The following is a 20,452-nucleotide window of genomic DNA, read 5'->3' as shown; positions in this document are numbered from 1 at the left end:
TATAATTATAATATTTATGTAAAATTTTGCGCAGTAGCGCTACATATGCGCCTTTTAGAGGTGTGGTTGCTATTTATGCTGCCTCGCGTAGCTAGACCGTTCTGCGCGTCATAGAAAATATTATTGGGGTCGACATCACACACACACACCAAGTACGGAGCCGGATAAGTTTTACTTGCACGTGCACGCATGATGGCTTACGCTCGATCAGATCACGATTTAGTAGTTCGAAATGTGTTGTTATGCTGACAGATCGTGGGAATTGCGCTTTCTCTGCGAGCAGTTACCACACTGAGTAAGCAACAGTGGCTAGTGAAAGGAGAGCTCCAATACAGGGAATGTTGGTTGCTACAAGCCGTTTTCTTTGCAGAAATCGACTTTCTCGAGAAAAATTGACTCCAGAAAAGCTTTACGTGATGCAGTTATTATGCAAGGCGGCAGAGGTTTGTACATTTTGCTAATAATTGATATTAGTTAATTCACTAATTATAATTTTTTGGAATAAAGTATTTAGTAACCGTATTTAAAGCACAATTTATGTATTTATGGTATTATTTTGAACCTTAAATGTGATTTAATTAATAAATAGTAATTTATAATTTATGAGGGTGTGTATACAGTAGTGGCCGAAAGTATTTGCCAGGCAAGAAATTTCAAGGGTTTTTCAGGATGTTTGTGTTTGGATGGAAGCACAAAATACTAATAAAGCGACTTCTTGATCAATGTTTGTCATGCAATGGCAAAATCGAGACTAATTGGTACAGAATTGAGTCTAAATCAGTTGGTTTAGCCTCAAGTGTCATCTAGCTACAGCAGTAGGTTGCACTCGAATATTTTCTTTTGTTTTCTGACTCCCACCTCTACCAAACATGTGTAGAGCAAAAAGCAGTCGCTGCTGTGTACCAGGTGAATAGATTTCTTTGCCTTGTAGTTTTCAATAATTAGAACAAAACCTTCTACTGCAGCTATGAAGCTGTCTGTGACATGACTTTCATGCAACCCTTCCTTGATATGTTTAGTGACCTGTAGTACTCTTTCAGTGATGTCTCTTGACTTTTCATAGCTTCCTCTGTTAATTGGTTGTGCTTGATCTCTTTGAAATGTATTGCTAAAATCAATGTTGTTGTCAGCCGCAGTTGCCACTTGAATTGTATTACAGGAACAAGGAGCAATTTTTTCAAAGGAACGTTTTGATATCGTCATCAGACCAATTCACACTGATGGAAAAAGATTTTACATGTTCTTCTTCTGCTCTTTGTGGACATTACTGTAAAAGGAAATGGGTTGGCAGTGTTGTCCTAATGCCACTGCTGCAAAAAGCTGATGGCCTTGAGGTGAATATGTTGGGATAGTATTGAAACTGCTTTTGCAATACTTCATTGCTGCTGCAAATTGGTGTTTGCAAGGTTGATTTTGCATTCTAATGGGACAGGTGCACTCACCCAGTGTAAGTCTACTGTCGACGTTGTATTCTTATCTGACTGACTCACAACAGTGTAAACGTCTGGGTCATCTGTTGCGACAATGTCGTCAGATGGAATTGTGTGTTCTTTTACTCCTGTCACAGTAAATCTTGTAGAGACAAAATTATCTAATCTGTTTGTGGCAACAGATATTAATTAAACGTCGCTGGTAATACAGTTTGAGAGTCTGTGTGAGAAGATTGAACATTTGCATCGCATTCCAAGCTTTATTCCTTTGGAAAAGGATGTCTTTTATAATGCGTATGCTAGCCTCTGAATAATTGTTAGTATAGTTGCCTCGTGTGGGAAAGTTCGTTTGGAAACAAGCAACCCATTCTTTCCTTTGTTGCCAGTAATCACCTAGTCTCTTTTTGAATGTCTGAAAAGTGCTTTCGTCTACTTTATGTTTGAGTGTAGTCAATGCTTGCTCATTTGGGGCATAAACAAGTCGTTTTGTTAGTGTCATACAGAGGTAATTCTGTCTGTGCTACAGATACCAGAATTTGAGCTCCAGAGCCATCTCCATGTACTTTGTAAACAATGAAAGACACATAGGTGTAACTTCGCTTGAGGCCATGTACTCTTTAGAGCAATCCGTTTGCTTGCACAATCATTTGTCAATAGTGTTAGTGGTTCAAGATTTGGGCCTCTTCCAAAACATGCACTATTGGCAGTATGTGGCACAGTGCTGTAAACCTTGCTGACAAGGCAACAGCATCTTCACTGGATGTCATAACTGCAGTAAATGGTAGAGCTACTACTGATGTGCTGCAGCTAAGTATGAACACAGCTGTGTTCAAGTTATCAAGACTGGCTGTTGAGTCACAAAAGACTAGCTCTGCACTTTGTGTGACCATTTCATGGACTTTGGCCACGAGAGGAGTGACTAGAGCTAAAAGAAAAAGCTTGGCATCAGTCTTTCTGGTCTTTGGTTTAGGTTCATCCATATTCATTGCAGCTGTACGTTGCTTCATAAGGGTTGAAGAAATACTTGCCCACTTCCTTTTTCATGTTCCTCGTTGTATTGTTGTACTTCCTCGAGCAGTCGCTCAAACATAGCCTCTCCACTTTCTGGTCCAATGTTGTCTGATCGCCATTTTCTAAAAAGGCGTTGAACATCTTGTACATGTGGGTGCAGAGGCAGCAGAGGTGCCAGACTCAAAGAGACTAATGTACGCTTTTTTACAGCTTCTGTGACTGGCCTAAAGCTGAGCGCATGGCAACTGTGGATTCGGTGGTTATGTGTGTACTTCAGATTGATAAGGCAAGGATATTCTGGGTGGTCTGAAATTCTATATGCCTTAGGTAGGTATACCTTAACTATTAAAAGGCTAGGACACATTCAATTCTTGTCTCGTGTGGAACAATGTACGGTGGTTTTCTTTACTTTGCACTGGCTTTCTGTGGACATTTGTGACAGAGTTTTCTGTTTTCTGTAATGATGACGATGATGAACAGTTTTAAAAAGGAGCCGTCGTCCTTTTGCTTTGAAACCAGTAGTGATTCGATAGGTGGTTTTTGAAACCTCTTCAAAATGTTTAATCCACTGGACAGCTGCAGTCTCACAATTGCACTTGTCAATGCTTCTACAATAAAGTTGCTTGTTTCAGCTTCTAGGAATCTTTTCGATTCATGCTGACAATGAGAGTCAACAAAATAGTTGTACTGCTAAGGGAGCAAGGGTATAATACTGGTAGGGAGGCCTGAATCAGATTTGCATTCTTGTTTGGCATCAAGTGGGTGCTCTAGATTGGCTTCACTGGTAGTTTGAAATTGTTAAAATGTGTCTGTGCTTAAAGTGCATCTCTTCACATAAACTGACTGTTGTTCTACAGCAGGCATGGAGGTTTCACTGACATTGTCAGCTTCTGTACTCTGTGAATGACTCTCATTAGAAGTGCACCAGGGTACATTAGAAAAGAAAGGATTCCTCTTGCCAGCTGAAACGGCCTTAGCGACAATGAATTCTTTCTACCAACTTTGTTTGCTTTGTCAGGCATATAGCAGGAGGGCCGATCAGTAGTTGCTTTGCATGGTGAAGCTGCTGAAGAATTACATTTTTCTCCTGAAACTTTGGTCTTGAAAGCTTTACTCAAACTTAAGCAAAGCTTTCAGCGTTCAGGTTGCTTGAGATGATGGCTTTGAATTTGCTGAGACTGCAAGTTTTCATCAGCTAATATGGACTTATCTATGATATTTGAAATTTTAATTTGATCAGAAAGCAGCCATACTGCTTAGGTATTTCTCGGGTAGTGAGCATATTGGCTTGGTTGAAGGTAAAGTTTGATTTTAGGCTTTGTCACAATAGAGGAACAGCTGTGGTAAACGGATGTATGCTCACGGATTTTTTGGAAAAAATGCTGCAAATGCCTTGAGCATGTATGTTTTTCATCTTTGTCAAATGTTGGCCTATGTATAGGAATCAAATCATGAATATCCACTCTTTCACGTAAGGCAGTGCTTAGATTTTCCAGTGTTTGTCTTACTTCTACCAACAAGTTGGTAGGAACTGGGTATCCCATGGGTCCCCATAGAAGGAAGCTTTGAATTCAAATCTAAAGCAACCACTGTCCAATGATTCCCACTCATCAATGTATTTGATGCAACAGAAGATCCAGTTATGGCATCAATTTGTACGTTGACAATCAGGAATATAAGTCTAATCTTCTTTCTGTTGTTCAGAGCTGATGCTATGGATGTGTTGAACGTGAATTTGCAAACTTCAGATAGCACAAGGCAAAGACAGTCTTGTGATGAGCAATTGAGAAGCGATGCCATCCATACCTTTAAGCAGTGTATCAGGCAACCATCTGTCACATGCCAGTCTAGACATTTGGTAGTTAGTCGTGTCACCAAATGCCACAGCAGAGGCTGACTTGCCTGACAGAATATGTTGAAATTGCTGTATCTTGCTCAAGTTCAAGAGTTCAAGATTTGAAGTGTCAGGAATGTGACAGACCTCGTTGAACCACTTGTCTTCTTGAATAGCCTGTGGGAGGACACCACTTAGACAGGAGTGTGGACATTTACTTAATGAACAAGCTCATTCAACTCAAAGTATTTTTATTACTTTACTGCAGCTAGGTGGCAGAGTATTAATAATCAACATTTGTAGTTGTGAATTCAGTTAACATGAGTAGTGGTGAGATAATATAATTTGTGGTATTCTGGACAGCAACAAATTTCCATGCATATTGGTTAATATCTACATTGTCTAAACAAAATAGTGTCGGCATGCTTTAAAAGAAGCATGCTTTAGCTATAGGTACTTATCAAGGATGTGTGGTACATGTGATTACAAGTAACTAGTTCGTGTAATGTACAATCTCATAATTAAATGGGACATGAAATGCTGACTAAAATCATCTAGTCACTTAGACAGAACACTACAATGCATAGAAAGAAATTCAAACATTTATCTGAAGAATGAGATGCTTAATATTTTGCATTGTGTGTATAGGATGTGTGAAGAATATTGGAAGGTGGATCAGGGAATGACATGTCAAAGTACTCTCTAGCAAAATCTAGCGACTGCTGTGACATTTTTACCAGATATTGAGATTTATAATGTCTGTTTACCAGTTTACAATGCTGTATACGCATAACTCAATCTTAACCAGTTATAGTCATTACCAGTTGGATATAACAGTGTACATTCTAGATGTTGAAGAAAGTAACATGATAATGTTTTGTGCTTGTATATACGTAGTTCCATTTGTGGTCAGTTTGAGCATGGTATGAGATACTGTGAATACGCATCATCAACTGCTCCATCTCATCATAGTAAAGAAACACCGCCCTTTGGTTTTTTCAAAACTGAAATTTATTCAGAAATCTCTTAGCATGGCTGATCTCCCAGAAGATCCTGCAAATTATCTATCAAATTTACAAAGTACAATAACTAAAATTACTACGAGTCAAAATGTAATGCAGCTATACAAACTTAGTTGCACTCATTTCTACAGAAAACAGGTCACGACAGCTCCCTGAAGTAAAGACACTTTCTGTGTAACTCTGTGGAGAATCTCGAAAGATGAACTAAACATTCAAACCTTTGACTTACAAGTGGAGTACATACAACTGAGACATTGCATGCAAGTACCTTAACGAGATCCAGAAAATGTTAATTAATCGAAACATAGGTGACTTATGCCTAAAACACACATGTAATTCGTCTTCTGGCAGGTGCAATAATGGAAGTTATCCAGGTCTCTAGAATCTGCAACAACCAGAATAAAGAAGTTACTTTGAATCTATTTACAATATTGACTGTGTAAATTAATTATAGAAAATGAAATGTATTAGATCAATATAAATATTAACTTTAATAATCAATCGATATTTACTACATAAATCAATAAATATTGATCACAAATTTTTAAAACTCTTCACCAATCAATGTTGACAATATAAAAGTAATAAACATTGACTGAAGACATCAATCAAAACATCCACCACTAAATATTAGCTCACCACTACACATTAACTGAATCCACAACAACAAATGTCCTGAATTGTTCATATTCCTTCATATAAAGAGAGGAACAGACTGTAGTTAGAGTGTTCAGAATAAGTGTTCAGAACAAGTCATTCCTGTTTTATGTCCGGCAAACCCACTAGAGAAATAGGCATGTTCATTGTCTGTTTTAATTGTATTGTTAAAATGGATCATGGATTGCTTCTATGTATTTTAGGCTAGCAACAGACTGTCCAGATCAACAACTTCCTGTAATTCTGCCTGTTTGCCATACATTTCTTATGCAAACAATTACTTAATTGGAACAGCAGAGTACATGATTAATTAATAAGCAGTTTCTTCTGCAATAGTTACTAGTATACATATATGGTAGTATTTTTGAACCTTAAATGTGATTTTATAAATATTAATAATTAGTTAATTAACGAACAACAATTAAGTAGCAAACTGTACCAAACCTCTGCCGTCTTGTAGGATAACTGCATCACGTAAAGCTTTTCTGGGGTCAATTGTTTCGCGAGAGAGTCGATTTCTGCAAAGAAAATGGTTTGTAGCAACCAACTTTCCCCGTATTGGGGCTCTCCTTTCACTAGCCACTATTGTTTACTCAGTGTAGTAACTGCTCGCAGAGAAAGCGCAATTTCCACGATCTGTCAGCATAACAACACATTAGCCATGTATGTACGTAAGAATGGTCTACCGTGCACGTGCAAGTTAAACACATCCGGGCTATATGTCCGGGATGTGTATGTGTGTGAAGTGGACGCAAAAAAGTTTGCGCGTCATACACACTTCGCCTTGACATCTAGAACCCTACTTTTTGTGATTGCAGTTGTCTATTCCGCGTCTATAGTTTGCATACATGCATCATAGAAGTTCTTTCAAGATCTACTTTTCTCTCCAAATATTACTTCTTTTGTTTGATACGGAGACGAGTTACACTAAGGGTTTATCGAATTTTATTCCTGGATTTCCATAATATCTTTATTCTTCATGCAGATATATCTAGAGATTATTTCTCGGTGACCGCGCAGTGTACTTGCACGGTGGATTCTAACGACTGCTAGATTTTGATTTGCAAGGTAAAGTTAGATGTTCTTGAATTTTTGGGTGTTTTCTCGGTGGGCATGCGCAGTAGAAGTTTTAGTCTCACTTGCTCCAGTAGATTGCACACCGAAGCCTAGGCACCTCATCGCTTCTACTTAAATAAAACAGTCATATTTTACGTATATAATACCAGGCACGCGTGCATTTTAGGATTTGTGTACGCATGTTTCGCCCTAACTGATTTAATTAATTATTTAATTAACTATTGTTGACTGCGGTGATTTCTGGTTTGTTTATGTAAGTTTGACCTTTCTGTTAACTGCTAGAAGTAATGTTTTTGAGGTACCTCACTTATGAGTTCACCTGTAATTAAATGTACAGGTTCTGACGATTAGAGGTCGTTGGTTGTGAAGTTGTAAAACTGACATGCTTTGCCCAAAACCTTGTGGGTTCCCAGATGTTACATAAAGTATCAAGCACTAAACAAATTTGCTCGACCAGCAAGCATGCATTGTCTTGAATGTGTCCTATCAGATTGCAAACATGATAGTTTCATATTGTATTTTGTAAAAATTGCCACAAAATGCTACAGTACAAATAAACAGATCACAAGAGTCATATAACGACGGATAGCTACAACTTATGACCAAAACGTCATCATCAGCTGAAGCACTCAATTTTCTTTAAAGGATACTTTATCGAGACCATCTGGATATGACGAAGATATTAAATCAGACCTACCAAACAACCAATTTAGGTTTACAGCACCACACTCACGCGCACGCGCACGCCCACGCACACGCACGCCCACGCACAGGAGGGCAGACAGACAGACAGACACAGGCACACAGACAGACAAACAAACAGACACAGACGCACACAGACAGACTCACGCGCGCACACACACAAACGCACGCACGCACGCACACACGCACACACGCGCACCCGCACGCGCACACAAGTTAAAGATCATACACAACATACACACGTGCACATCCACACGCACCCAGCTATTATGATATCATCCCCACCCTAAACAACACTGCACCATTTGCTTACATTCTACTTACTTGGGAATGCATACTGCTGGATCACCAGTCCATTGTTGCCTAAAGCACAGTCTGACTCTATCTCCGATTAGCTGATATCCGTCATCACAGCTGTACACAATTGCAGGAGCATATAGGGTATACTTTCCATTAGCCAATGGATATGTGGGACAGCCTAGAAACATACTACTGTTACGCATCAGTACTAAGGAATCATTATTCTATCTTCATACTTAAAATGCAACGTGGAACTTTTCCATCCCAGTTTCCTTCTCGATCACATTTGATCTGATTTTGTCCTGCCAGCTTGTAGCTTGACCTACATGCAAAGGTAGCTTTTCTTGCAGTGATATTAACACTGGTATATCCATGTTCAGGGTGACTCAATGGTTCACAATCTATATACATTTGAAATAATAACAGTTCGATAAAGGAAATTTGCTGTTGCTAAGGCATTATAGTATAGGAGCATGAAATAACCTTTTTCACATCTTGGTTCTTTGCCTGTCCAGACTTCATTATTATCGCATTCTCGTATGCGGTTTCCAACCAGAGTATATCCTGAGAGGCAATCATAGTACGCGTTGGGACCAACAACCTCAATTTCTCCATTTGGTGGTGGAAACAGAGTTCTGCATTCTAGCATACAACATGGACTAGTCAGTCATGATCAGTATAAACCGTAAACCTTTGCACTTACTAAAAACACACTCAGGTTTGTTTCCTTCCCATTTTCCATTGTAACAGCGTCTAGTTGCCGCTCCTTGGATTTTGTAATTTTCGAAACACGTGTAGGTCACAGTGTCGTCTGATACTGTTACTGAACCGTGTTCAGGTGCCTTGACATCCGTTGAGCAAACTGTAAGTACAAAGTTCCCTTACAGGTTGTCATTATTGTATGTACGTATTCATTATACAATTATTAATATTTTGCAAGTATTAAAGTTCTCTGCCCATGTCTTTTTCAAATTTAGTAGCAATTGATACTTTTGTAAAAAGAATTGCTCACCTTTTGTGCACTTAGGTTGGCTGCCTGACCAGACCTTATTGACGCACTGTCGTTCAACGTTTCCCACTAGTTTGTGTCCAGAGAGGCATTTGTAATATACAATATTGCCAATAAGTTCGATCTTTCCATTTGGCGGATTGGTAAGAGTAGTGCATTCTGATGCAAAAATATGTATTAAGGTTAATCAAGTATTAATTACCAAGACTTAGTCGCGTACCCAAAACGCATTGTGGTGGATGTCCTTCCCATATTCCTTTAGAACACTGCCTTGTTTCTGTTCCTTGTATTTTGTAATTTTCAAAGCAGGTGTAGGTGGCTACGTTGTTTGACACTGTCACTAAACCGTGCTCAGGACGATCAAGGTTTGTTGGACAAACTGCAATGTTAACAAATACCAAACAGATATTTATTCTGGTTTTTGAATTGTAGTCAGTGCTAGCATCGACTTACGTTTCTCGCACCATGGTGCATAGCTAGTCCATTTCTGTCCACTACAGTGACGTATTTCTGGTCCGATCAGTTGGAAGCCTCGGTTGCAAGAGTACCGTGCTGCCGTTTGACGTATGACAACAAGACCGTTACTTGGGTTTACCAATCTTGGACAAGCTAGAACATGAACAGAGTTGTCACTGCAATCAACTTTTCTAGACGATCTGAGCATACAGTACTGGATCTAATGCTTACCGAGAATGCAGGTGGGAACCCTCCCATTCCAGACTCCGTTTTTGCACGTCCGAGTGGCGACTCCACTGATCTTGTAGTTAGGGTAACAACTGTATGTTGCTGTGGCATCGTGATCAAGACGGTTCCACTTTACTGTTCCCAACGGCGGCGACGATAGAGCAGAACAGCCTGCAGGACAATGAGTAGCAAGCACAAGAAAACATTTCAATTAGGAACGTCTTGTTGTCGTCACATGACTTACTTTTAGCACACCAAGGGGCGTAACCGTTCCATGCAGGTCCAACACATTGCCTCTTTTGTGATCCGATCAGTTTGAAGCCTCCGTTGCAAGTATATTGTGCATATGTCAGTTGAATTTGAACTCTGCCATTACTTGGATTGTTGGGTTTTGTGCAAGCTGGAAGAAAACACAAGTCAACGTCGACGTACCCGTCGAGATCTTTTCGTGCATTCACTACATTCTTACCAAGAATACAGTTGGGATTACTGCCGCCCCAGTGACCGTTGTTGCATGTTCGAGTCGCCACTCCACTGATCTTGTAACCAGAGTTGCAACCGAAAGTGGCTTTACCACCGTGACCAACATGATTCCACTTTACAGTTCCATAAGTCGGCGTCGTCAGATGCGATTGACTACAACCTTTGTTTAAAAGACGTCTCAGTAAATGTGATCGACATTTTGAGACAAGACGCTTGCCTGATGGTGGGGGTGGTGGACTTCGTCTCCGCCTCCGCCTCCGCCTCCGCCTCCAACCGTCTGTTGAAGACAGCAGAAGGCCTAGGAGCAGAAGAAAAGCTAACAATCGGAGAGCCATAGGCGTCGAATCGAATGTAAACGTACTGAGCAAACCGTGGCGTTTCTCTGGTTAAGTTGTGACGGGCAACATACGAACTGTTCCGTTACTCTAAAATTGATTTAGTCACGGTGGATAAATCAATTTATTCACTGTGAATAAATCAATTTTAGAGTAACGGAACCTCGAATTTGAGACTCGGTAACGAATCCTCACCGGGTTATCGGACAGCCTCTAAAGTAAAGATAACATCGAGTTACGCCTCTTTGTTTGCCGTTCGTATGTTGCCCGTCACAACCTAACCAGAGAAACGCCACGGTTTGCTCAGTACGTTTACATTCGATTCGACGCCTATGGCTCTCTGATTGTTAGCTTCTCTTCTGCTCCTAGGCCTTCTGCTGTCTTCAACAGACGGTTGGAGGCGGAGGCGGAGGCGGAGACGAAGTCCACCACCCCCACCATCAGGCAAGCGTCTTGTCTCAAAATGTCGATCACATTTACTGAGACGTCTTTTAAACAAAGGTTGTAGTCAATCGCATCTGACGACGCCGACTTATGGAACTGTGAAGTGGAATCATGTTGGTCACGGTGATAAAGCCACTTTCGGTTGCAACTCTGGTTACAAGATCAGTGGAGTGGCGACTCGAACATGCAACAACGGTCACTGGGGCGGCAGTAATCCCAACTGTATTCTTGGTAAGAATGTAGTGAATGCACGAAAAGATCTCGACGGGTACGTCGACGTTGACTTGTGTTTTCTTCCAGCTTGCACAAAACCCAACAATCCAAGTAATGGCAGAGTTCAAATTCAACTGACATATGCACAATATACTTGCAACGGAGGCTTCAAACTGATCGGATCACAAAAGAGGCAATGTGTTGGATCTGCATGGAACGGTTACGCCCCTTGGTGTGCTAAAAGTAAGTCATGTGACGACAACAAGACGTTCCTAATTGAAATGTTTTCTTGTGCTTGCTACTCATTGTCCTGCAGGCTGTTCTGCTCTATCGTCGCCGCCGTTGGGAACAGTAAAGTGGAACCGTCTTGATCACGATGCCACAGCAACATACAGTTGTTACCCTAACTACAAGATCAGTGGAGTCGCCACTCGGACGTGCAAAAACGGAGTCTGGAATGGGAGGGTTCCCACCTGCATTCTCGGTAAGCATTAGATCCAGTACTGTATGCTCAGATCGTCTAGAAAAGTTGATTGCAGTGACAACTCTGTTCATGTTCTAGCTTGTCCAAGATTGGTAAACCCAAGTAACGGTCTTGTTGTCATACGTCAAACGGCAGAACGGTACTCTTGCAACCGAGGCTTCCAACTGATCGGACCAGAAATACGTCACTGTAGTGGACAGAAATGGACTAGCTATGCACCATGGTGCGAGAAACGTAAGTCGATGCTAGCACTGACTACAATTCAAAAACCAGAATAAATATCTGTTTGGTATTTGTTAACATTGCAGTTTGTCCAACAAACCTTGATCGTCCTGAGCACGGTTTAGTGACAGTGTCAAACAACGTAGCCACCTACACCTGCTTTGAAAATTACAAAATACAAGGAACAGAAACAAGGCAGTGTTCTAAAGGAATATGGGAAGAACATCCACCACAATGCGTTTTGGGTACGCGACTAATTCTTGGTAATTAATACTTGATTAACCTTAATACATATTATTGCATCAGAATGCACTACTCTTACCAATCCGCCAAATGGAAAGATTGAACTTATTGGCAATATTGTATATTACAAGTGCCTCTCTGGACACAAACTAGTGGGAAACGTTGAACGACAGTGCGTCAATAAGGTCTGGTCAGGCAGCCAACCTAAATGTACAAAAGGTGAGCAATTATTTTTACAACAGTATCAATTGCTACTAAATTTGAAAAAGACATGGGCAGAGAACTTTAATACTTGCAAAAAATTAAAAATTGTATAATGAATACGTACATACAATAATGACAATCTATAAGGGAACTTTGTACTTACAGTTTGCTCGACGGATGTCAAGGCACCTGAACAGGGTTCAGTAACAGTATCAGACGACACTGCCACCTACACGTGTTTCGAAAATTACAAAATCCAAGGAGCGGCAACTAGACGCTGTCACAATGGAAAATGGGAAGGAAACAAACCTGAGTGTGTTTTTAGTAAGTGCAAAGGTTTACGGTTTATACTGATTATGACTGACTAGTCCATGTTGTATGCTAGAATGCAGAACTCTGTTTCCACCACCAAATGGAGAAATTGAGGTTGTTGGTCCCAACGCGTACTATGATTGCCTCTCAGGATATACTCTGGTTGGAAACCGAATACGAGAATGCGATAATAATGAAGTCTGGACAGGCAAAGAACCAAGATGTGAAAAAGGTTATTTCATGCTCCTATACTATAATGCCTTAACAATAGCAAATTTCCTCTATCGATCTGTTATTATTTCAAATGTATATAGATTGTGAACCATTGAGTCACCCTGAACATGGATATAACAGTGTTAATATTACTACAAGAAAAGCTACCTTTGCATGTAGGTCAAGCTACAAGCTGGCAGGACAAAATCAGATCAAATGTGATCGAGAAGGAAAATGGAATGGAAAAGTTCCACGTTGCATTTTAAGTATGAAGATAGAATAATGATTCCTTAGTGCTGATGTGTGTAGCTGCGGTATGCTTCTAGGCTGTCCCATATATCCATTGGCTAATGGAAAGTATACCCTATATGATTCTGCAATTGTATACAGCTGTGATGACGGATATCAGCTAATCGGAGATAGATTCAGACTGTGCTTTAAGCAACAATGGACTGGTAAAACAGCAGTATGCATTCCCAAGTAAGTAGAATGTGAGCATACGGTGCAGTGTTGTCTAGGGTGGGGATGATATCACTAATAGCTGGGTGCGTGTGGATGTGCACATGTGTACGTGGTTGTGCGTGTGTGTGTGTGTGTGTGTGTGTGTGTGTGTGTGTGTGTGTGTGTGTGTGTGTGTGTGTGTGTGTTGTTTGTGTGGCGTGTTTGTCTGAGCGTGGTGCTGTAAATCTAAATTGGTTGTTTGGTAGGTCTGATGTAATATCTTCGTCATATCCAGATGGTCTCGATAAAGTATCCTTTAAAGACAATTGAATGCTGCAGCTGATGATGACGTTTTGCTCCTAAGATGTAGCTATTCGTCGTTATATGACTACCGTGATCTGTTTATTTGCACTGTAGCATTTTGTGGCAATCTTTACAAAAATAGAATACAAAACTACCATGTTGGCAATCTGATAGGACACCATCAAGACAATGCATGCTTGCTGGTCGAGCAAATTTGTTTAGTGCTTGACACTTTATATAACTTCTGGGAACCCACAAGGTTCTGGGCAAAGCATGTCAATTTACAACTTTACAACCGTCGACCTCTAATTGTCAGAACTTGTACATTTAGTTACAGGTGAACTCATAAGTGAGATACTGCAAAAACATTACTTCTAGCAGTTAAAAGAAAGGTCAAACTTACATAAACAAACCAGAAATCACCGCAATCAACAATAGTTAATTAATTAATTAATTAAATCAGTTAGGGCGAAACATGCGTATACAAATCCCAAAACGCACGTGTGCCTGATATTATATACGTAAAATATGACTGTTTTATTTAAATAGAAGCGCCGAGGTGCCCATGCTTCGGTGCGCAATCTACTGGAGCAAGTCAGACTAAAACTTCTACTGCGCATGCCCACTGAGAAAACACCCAAAAATTCAAGAACGTCTAACTTTACCTTGCAAATCAAAATCTAGCAGTCGTTAAAATGCACCGTGCAAGTACACTGTGCACGGTCACCGAGAAATAACCGCTAGATATATCTGCATGAAGAACAAAGATATTATGGAAATCCAGGAATAAAATTCGATAAACCCTTAAAGGCCCTTTTTCTCGCATCGTGAAATAGATAAACTTGTAACAGACCGACAAACAAACGCACCGGCTAGTTACTGTGACGCAATTGCGCATGCGCACCGAACATACTATTTCGCGCGGAATTGAAAAAGAGGGGGTTGCAACCCTTGAACACCCCTTTGGATCCGGCTCTGAAAATTCAGTAAAACTATCTAGAGAGGTAGTATCCTACATACACCACGTCTATACTGCATACCTCACAATGAGTGACATTTGATTAAGATTCAAATGCCAAGTGACATGCTAGGACCAGAAGTTTTTGAGTAATAGGCAGACAAACATTACAATTTATGTCACTTAGTTAAACTTTATTGCATTTGAAAGTAATGCAGTGAGGCAGAAAGATACATGGTCACCTTGGTTCACACGATTCCTAGGCCTCTATGACCATGAAATGCTCATTGTTTGCCATTGTAACTGTAGTACCACAGTTAGGTCTCTGTATATTTTCATAAAAAATTAGGTGCCTACAGAGCAAGCAAATTCTAGTTTTTCACGAACTATAGTAATAAACATGGTAAAATTTAATAAACAAAAACATGATAGTAGTGCGATAGACATGTATTTCAACATAGTAATTTGTGTAACTTACCTGTATGTATATGCACATAGATATGAGATATCTAAAATAACTACATCATAATCAATGCTAAATCAAGTAAATATAAAAGTCTAATAACTAATCAGTGTTAATTAAACATCTGACATAGCTCTTCAGATAAGTTAACACATCAACAAAAGGCTAAAGCATCAACCTAAAGACTCAAATTGAATTGAAGTTTAGACAATACACCAATCTAAACAACTGACACTGGATCTGACTCCGAGTGATTGCTGCTATTGACCATAACAAAGACCTTCCAAAACCGTCTTCTTCAGCACTTACATGTGAAGCGTTTCAGCTTCTGATTGATGCTTTGTAACCTCATTATGGCTACGTGATGTATCTTCCAACCTAAGAGGAGGTGGCAAATCTCCATACTTATTCAAAAGAGCTCTGCAAAGACTAAGAGATGACGAGCTATCTTGTGCAGTCATTTGAGAAGAATAAGCTCTTTCTCCATGCTCTACCTCATCAACACCTAAACAGTATGAATGACATTGTAACAAGACTATATCGCATGCTGGATAAGACTAATTTATAGGCAATAATATATTATATACATACCTCTAATTTCATCATCTGATGTAACTCAAAGAACATTCAGCCATGACAGAATTCCAAAAATAAGAGCAGCCCACACAAATGTCCACGTGACTATCACAACTAAGCCACACAAATTCCAGCCAAGTACCAACATTGAAAGTCTGTTTCCTTGATAGAATAACCCCATATCGGCATCCAGAAACGGGACACACAAGATCCCCCATACACCACCACCAAGGTGCACTATACATATACGTATACAAAGTCAATTGTGTCAGTACGCAACCAGCAAATACATCTTTAACAATGCTGACAAGTATACTGTACACATTTGAATAAACAAAACTCACTAAAAGAAAATGCCTAATTAATTTGAAAACATTAGATATCATTTTATTAGCAAAAGAGCACTCCTCAAACAGATCCACACACTAACTGATCATTTTTAGTGCAGCAATTAATCTCATAAAAGTGCATGCATATGGACAATTAGTGTAATCACATTCACAGAGATACTACATGCAAAAACCTGTCAGTTGAAGTGTATTTTAAAAAGTAGCTACATTTCTTCGTATACTAAATAGTAAATATATTAGTTGTTATATGCCTATCACTATCCATAATGTGTCACTTGTCATGCACTAGACTTATGCATGTATAGAGCTAAGCTCCCCTTTTAGCACAAGTTGACTCAAACCATGTAGTATTAGTCTTGACCCCTCTTGCACTACATGTACACAACAATGTGTCACACATGCAGTACACGCAATGTGTGTGCGTGTGTGCGTGAGTGTGTGTGTGTGTGTGTGTGTGTGTGTGTGTGTGTGTGTGTGTGTGCGCGCACGCATGTGTGTGTATACAAATTGTACAACAGTCATAAAAATTTACGTTAAAAATTCAAATCAAGTAAACAAAAAGGAGCAAAGCATTACATAAATTATATTATTTACCAATAACACTAAAGAGCACTGAATCCATGTTATTGCTCATTTTAACAGTGCGTATCTGTATAGTACCTGCAACAGCATCCAATGGATCATCCACTCGTTTACGTTCAAGCTTCTTTTTTACCCAGCTGTACACAACACCCGACACTAAACCCACAATAAAAGCAGCATACAAATACATAGTCGTGGCACCAGCACTAATAGAAACCTATGGCAAAATACAAACATACACATATATAATTAAGTCTACCCTAAAATCATAGATCAACTCACCAGTCCAGATAGTGCCCCATTAATAGCTGCCATAAGACTCCATTGTTGATTTCTACAGCCACTTATTCGCCGAAATGTGAGAGCACTAAGACTACCCCACAAGCTGCCAGTATGCAGTTGCCCACAATAAGACCATGTGCATCATATTTGCCTTTGATATGGTCTTCGTTAGAAATCAAGTTAAATGAAAAAAAGCGAAATAGAATAATAAACCCTCCAAGCGTAGACATCTACAACATAAAACCATCTCACACCATGTTACATCATATTTTACTTACTAGCTGCTAGTTCCAAGACACATTAGCAGTCAACACATATCGCTGCATACCACTATAGTACAATAATAAACATTCATGCATGCATGCACACACACACACACACACACACACACACACACACACAGACACAGACACAGACACAGACACAGACACAGACACAGACACAGACACAGACACAGACGAAGACACAGACACACACAGACACACACAGACACACACAGACACACACAGACACAGACACAGACACAGACCAAGACACAGACACACACATGCACACACGCATGCATGCGTGCACACACGAATACACACACACACACACACACACACACACACACACACACACACACACACACACACACACACACACACACACACACACACACACACACACACACACACACACACACACACACACACACACACACACACACACACACACACACACACACACACACACACACACACACACACACAAACAGTAAAATGATAAAGAGCAAACATCAAGAGCTGCCTTTTACAAAATCACACCCTCCAGGTTTTCTGTGTACTACTCGGATACTCTGGGAGACCAGGTAATCGCAGAAGCACTGGCTTGTCACACCAACTAAGGTTTTTGGGAACGACATGTCTTAATGAGAACCTCTACGACTGATGGTCAAGTCACAGCTGGTGGCCACTATCATCCCCAGTTAAAGTCCAGTTAATCATTCATCTTCCTGAGTCAAGATAGGCAATGCATTTGAGTTCCTTGCTCAAGAGAATTACAATTAATGTGCTTATCCCAAACTTGAATTTGTGACCCAAACATCCCAAAATCAAATACGGTACAATTATCTAATGATTGAGCTACAAATGGACACGTACACACACACACACACACACACACACACACACATACACAAACACGTGCACGTACACACACACACACACACACACACACACACACACACACACACACACACAAACACACACACACACACACACACACACACACACACACACAAACACACACACACACACACACACACACACACACACACACACACACACACACACACAACACTACTCTAGCCACTCACTGTTGTTGTCTGTAAGAATGTTGTTACAGACCTTCCTCTCTCATTAAAACGACCATTGCGTGCACCAACTACAGCAGCATCTATAAGAGCAGACATTCCTCCGACAACATGAACAACACTGCTTCCAGTAGAATCCTACAACAAAATCAATTAAAGCAATGTTCAAAACTTTACAAGATAAATTTGTAATTGATATACCACATAACGAAGTGTCATATTGTGATATCCATTGAAGACTCCAGTATATAGCCATCCTTGTGGTGCCCATGCCCAGTGAGCTACAACTGGCTGCACCCATGCTACACAATATCAATAATCACTACACAAACACATCTGTGTGTGTGTGTGTGTGCGTGTGTGTGTGTGTGTGTGTGTGTGTGTGTGTGTGTGTGTGTGTGTGTGTGTGTGTGTGTGTGTGTTTGTGCACGGCACAACATCCATATATGTATTTGTACAGTACCTGTAACTAAAAAGACAAATACAAAATAGCTCTTCAGCTGTGTTCTCTGTGCCATGGCTACACTTACAATTGTAACTGCTGTAATAGCATAAACGTACAGCACAAACAATGCAACCAAATTACTACTATCATCAAGTCCAATCTCTGAAAGAAAAAAGATCCTAGTCCCAATAAATCCATTGCCATCTCCAAAGGCAAATGCATAACCAAATGCCCAATATGCAACACAACCACAGATAGTGTCCATAAAGTTCTTGAACAGAATGCTGGTGGTGTTTTAGATCGAACTGAGCCAGCTTCCAATAATGCAAAACCAGCTTGCATAACTGTAGTGACATTGACAAACACGTACATTTCACAAAACTTCACTGTTAAGAATTCATTACTGGACACTTACACAACACAATGATGGCAAGAATAGTGGTAGTTGCATACTCATCGTCACCATACTCATTATTACCATACAGCTTAGTGGTCGTATACTCACGAGTATCATTCAAACTCATTTTTGTTGCTCTGACTATAATGACACCAGACACAACACCACATCGTCAATAAAAAAGAAAGTCGTTATAATATTTACAAATTTGTCAATTAAATAAGGCAAACAATTTAACTGCCTGTTATATTTATTGCCCTACAAACTTAGTCACTTTCTACTTTTAACCATCGAAGTAAGTGTAAACCACGAGCTAATGACATATAAGCCAATGTTCTCCCAATAATCTAAAAAGCGTGGTTTTAATATTAAATAATATGTGGGGTCATAATATTTAATATCTACAAATTGAAGTATTTTAATTAATTAATTAAGATTAGCATTGATGTGCGCAATTTAGAGCAAAATGCAGTACTTTCAAGTGATATGAAGGCACCATTAGGTATTACAGCAATCAAGTAACCTACTGACCATTCATCACCAACACACACATGAGTAGTTTGAATAGGCACAAAATGTTTGTGGCACTGGCAGTTTGACCTGTCAATGTTTGACAGACTAAATCAATTAATCCATGCCCAATACAATTTGCTGAAGTCTGTGTTAGTTAAACAATGTATTACATACCAATTAGTCAATCATATAACACAATATTGACTCTTAGATACAGTGGGTGTCCAGAGAATTCGATACTTGCTCAATTGAAACCCCGATTAGTCATTTTTATATAAAACCAATCGTCCGGAGATACAGTGGCGGCGGAGATAGAGGCTTTGTGGGGCGACATACCTCCCAATATTGGAAATGGGGTGTCTGAGCTCCCCAATAATTGGATCTCCTTAAATGGAACCATTTACTTCTGCAGTGTGTTTGCCAATCCAATCACCAGTTAGGCCACGCGATGGACTCCGTCGACAGTGTCCTGCCAGGAATGCAACGCCCACCATGCGGATACGGGCATTTGGAGGGCGTGTCATTTTGACACTGAAGTTGGTAGCTGAAATTCACAAGCTGCTCCCTCTTTACCTTACAATACCCGTATCATCTGTAACTTCAGAGAGAGCCATCTCAACTCTTAGGAGGCTACTGACCTACCTACGATCCATGATGATGGAGAGAGGCTACATAGCTGTTCACTCCTAATTAGATGTGCACAAAAGAGTTCCTGGATGACATAACCCTCAGACCACAGAAACTACCCAACATTGTCATGTCGTGCTCAACCAGATCAGTCTGGTTTGTAAAGTCTATTACAAGTACCGGAAGCAAACCCTGCACCTAAACCATCACGGCTGTCTAGGGACGGAGTGACCGACCCTCCCTTAATTAATTAATTAACTAAGTCATTACATCCGTTTTGTT

At 40.0% G+C, this 20,452-nt stretch overlaps 3 protein-coding genes and 2 long non-coding RNA genes across 10 annotated transcripts; 2 read left to right on the top strand and 3 right to left on the bottom strand.

Annotated features, from left to right (window-relative positions):
* Window positions 1–164: 164 nt before the first annotated feature.
* Window positions 165–5,063, top strand: LOC134193115 (uncharacterized). The gene is made up of 3 exons (XR_009972014.1): window positions 165–295; window positions 371–443; window positions 4,924–5,063. It is a non-coding gene; the product is annotated as an uncharacterized LOC134193115 (long non-coding RNA).
* Window positions 5,064–5,209: 146 nt separating this feature from the next.
* On the bottom strand, window positions 5,210–6,666 carry LOC134193113 (uncharacterized). Of its 4 annotated transcripts, none has more exons than XR_009972010.1 (4): window positions 6,399–6,666; window positions 5,566–6,079; window positions 5,407–5,501; window positions 5,210–5,339 (listed from the first exon to the last, which is right to left on the bottom strand). It is a non-coding gene; the product is annotated as an uncharacterized LOC134193113 (long non-coding RNA). The 4 variants fall into 4 exon arrangements; XR_009972013.1 differs by lacking the exon at window positions 5,210–5,339 and having other exon boundaries at window positions 5,566–5,682; window positions 5,937–6,079; XR_009972011.1 differs by lacking the exon at window positions 5,210–5,339 and having other exon boundaries at window positions 6,399–6,472; window positions 6,548–6,666.
* An 866-nt stretch (window positions 6,667–7,532) lies between these two features.
* LOC134192847 (sushi, von Willebrand factor type A, EGF and pentraxin domain-containing protein 1-like) lies at window positions 7,533–10,544 on the bottom strand. The gene is made up of 10 exons (XM_062661606.1): window positions 9,971–10,544; window positions 9,730–9,897; window positions 9,496–9,651; window positions 9,263–9,421; window positions 9,046–9,201; window positions 8,737–8,895; window positions 8,517–8,675; window positions 8,270–8,434; window positions 8,058–8,211; window positions 7,533–7,724 (listed from the first exon to the last, which is right to left on the bottom strand). The coding sequence occupies exons 1-10, from the start codon at window positions 10,542–10,544 to the stop codon at window positions 7,661–7,663; spliced, it is 1,914 nt and encodes a 637-aa protein (XP_062517590.1). The 3' UTR covers window positions 7,533–7,660.
* A 555-nt stretch (window positions 10,545–11,099) lies between these two features.
* LOC134192846 (P-selectin-like) lies at window positions 11,100–13,701 on the top strand. Its single transcript, XM_062661604.1, has 11 exons — window positions 11,100–11,105; window positions 11,150–11,444; window positions 11,518–11,685; window positions 11,764–11,919; window positions 11,994–12,152; window positions 12,214–12,369; window positions 12,520–12,678; window positions 12,740–12,898; window positions 12,981–13,145; window positions 13,206–13,359; window positions 13,587–13,701. Exons 1-11 carry the CDS (start codon window positions 11,100–11,102, stop codon window positions 13,648–13,650), a joined length of 1,641 nt encoding a protein of 546 aa, XP_062517588.1. The 3' UTR covers window positions 13,651–13,701.
* A 1,320-nt stretch (window positions 13,702–15,021) lies between these two features.
* Window positions 15,022–20,019, bottom strand: LOC134193331 (uncharacterized). Of its 3 annotated transcripts, none has more exons than XM_062662163.1 (9): window positions 19,880–20,019; window positions 19,049–19,171; window positions 18,652–18,977; window positions 18,390–18,490; window positions 18,192–18,326; window positions 16,835–17,064; window positions 16,631–16,769; window positions 15,636–15,857; window positions 15,022–15,549 (listed from the first exon to the last, which is right to left on the bottom strand). In XM_062662163.1, the coding sequence occupies exons 3-6, from the start codon at window positions 18,896–18,898 to the stop codon at window positions 16,897–16,899; spliced, it is 651 nt and encodes a 216-aa protein (XP_062518147.1). In that variant the 5' UTR covers window positions 18,899–18,977; window positions 19,049–19,171; window positions 19,880–20,019; the 3' UTR covers window positions 15,022–15,549; window positions 15,636–15,857; window positions 16,631–16,769; window positions 16,835–16,896. The 3 variants fall into 3 exon arrangements, with proteins under 3 accessions (XP_062518147.1, XP_062518145.1, XP_062518148.1); XM_062662161.1 differs by having other exon boundaries at window positions 19,718–20,012; XM_062662164.1 differs by having other exon boundaries at window positions 19,948–19,991.
* Window positions 20,020–20,452: the final 433 nt, after the last annotated feature.

The sequence above is a fragment of the Corticium candelabrum genome, chromosome 17 (assembly GCF_963422355.1).
Source record: "Corticium candelabrum chromosome 17, ooCorCand1.1, whole genome shotgun sequence".
NCBI classification, from domain to species: Eukaryota; Metazoa; Porifera; class Homoscleromorpha; order Homosclerophorida; family Plakinidae; genus Corticium; species Corticium candelabrum.
Note: the sequence above shows the minus strand (reverse complement) of the source record. Positions and strands in the feature narration are given on the sequence as shown.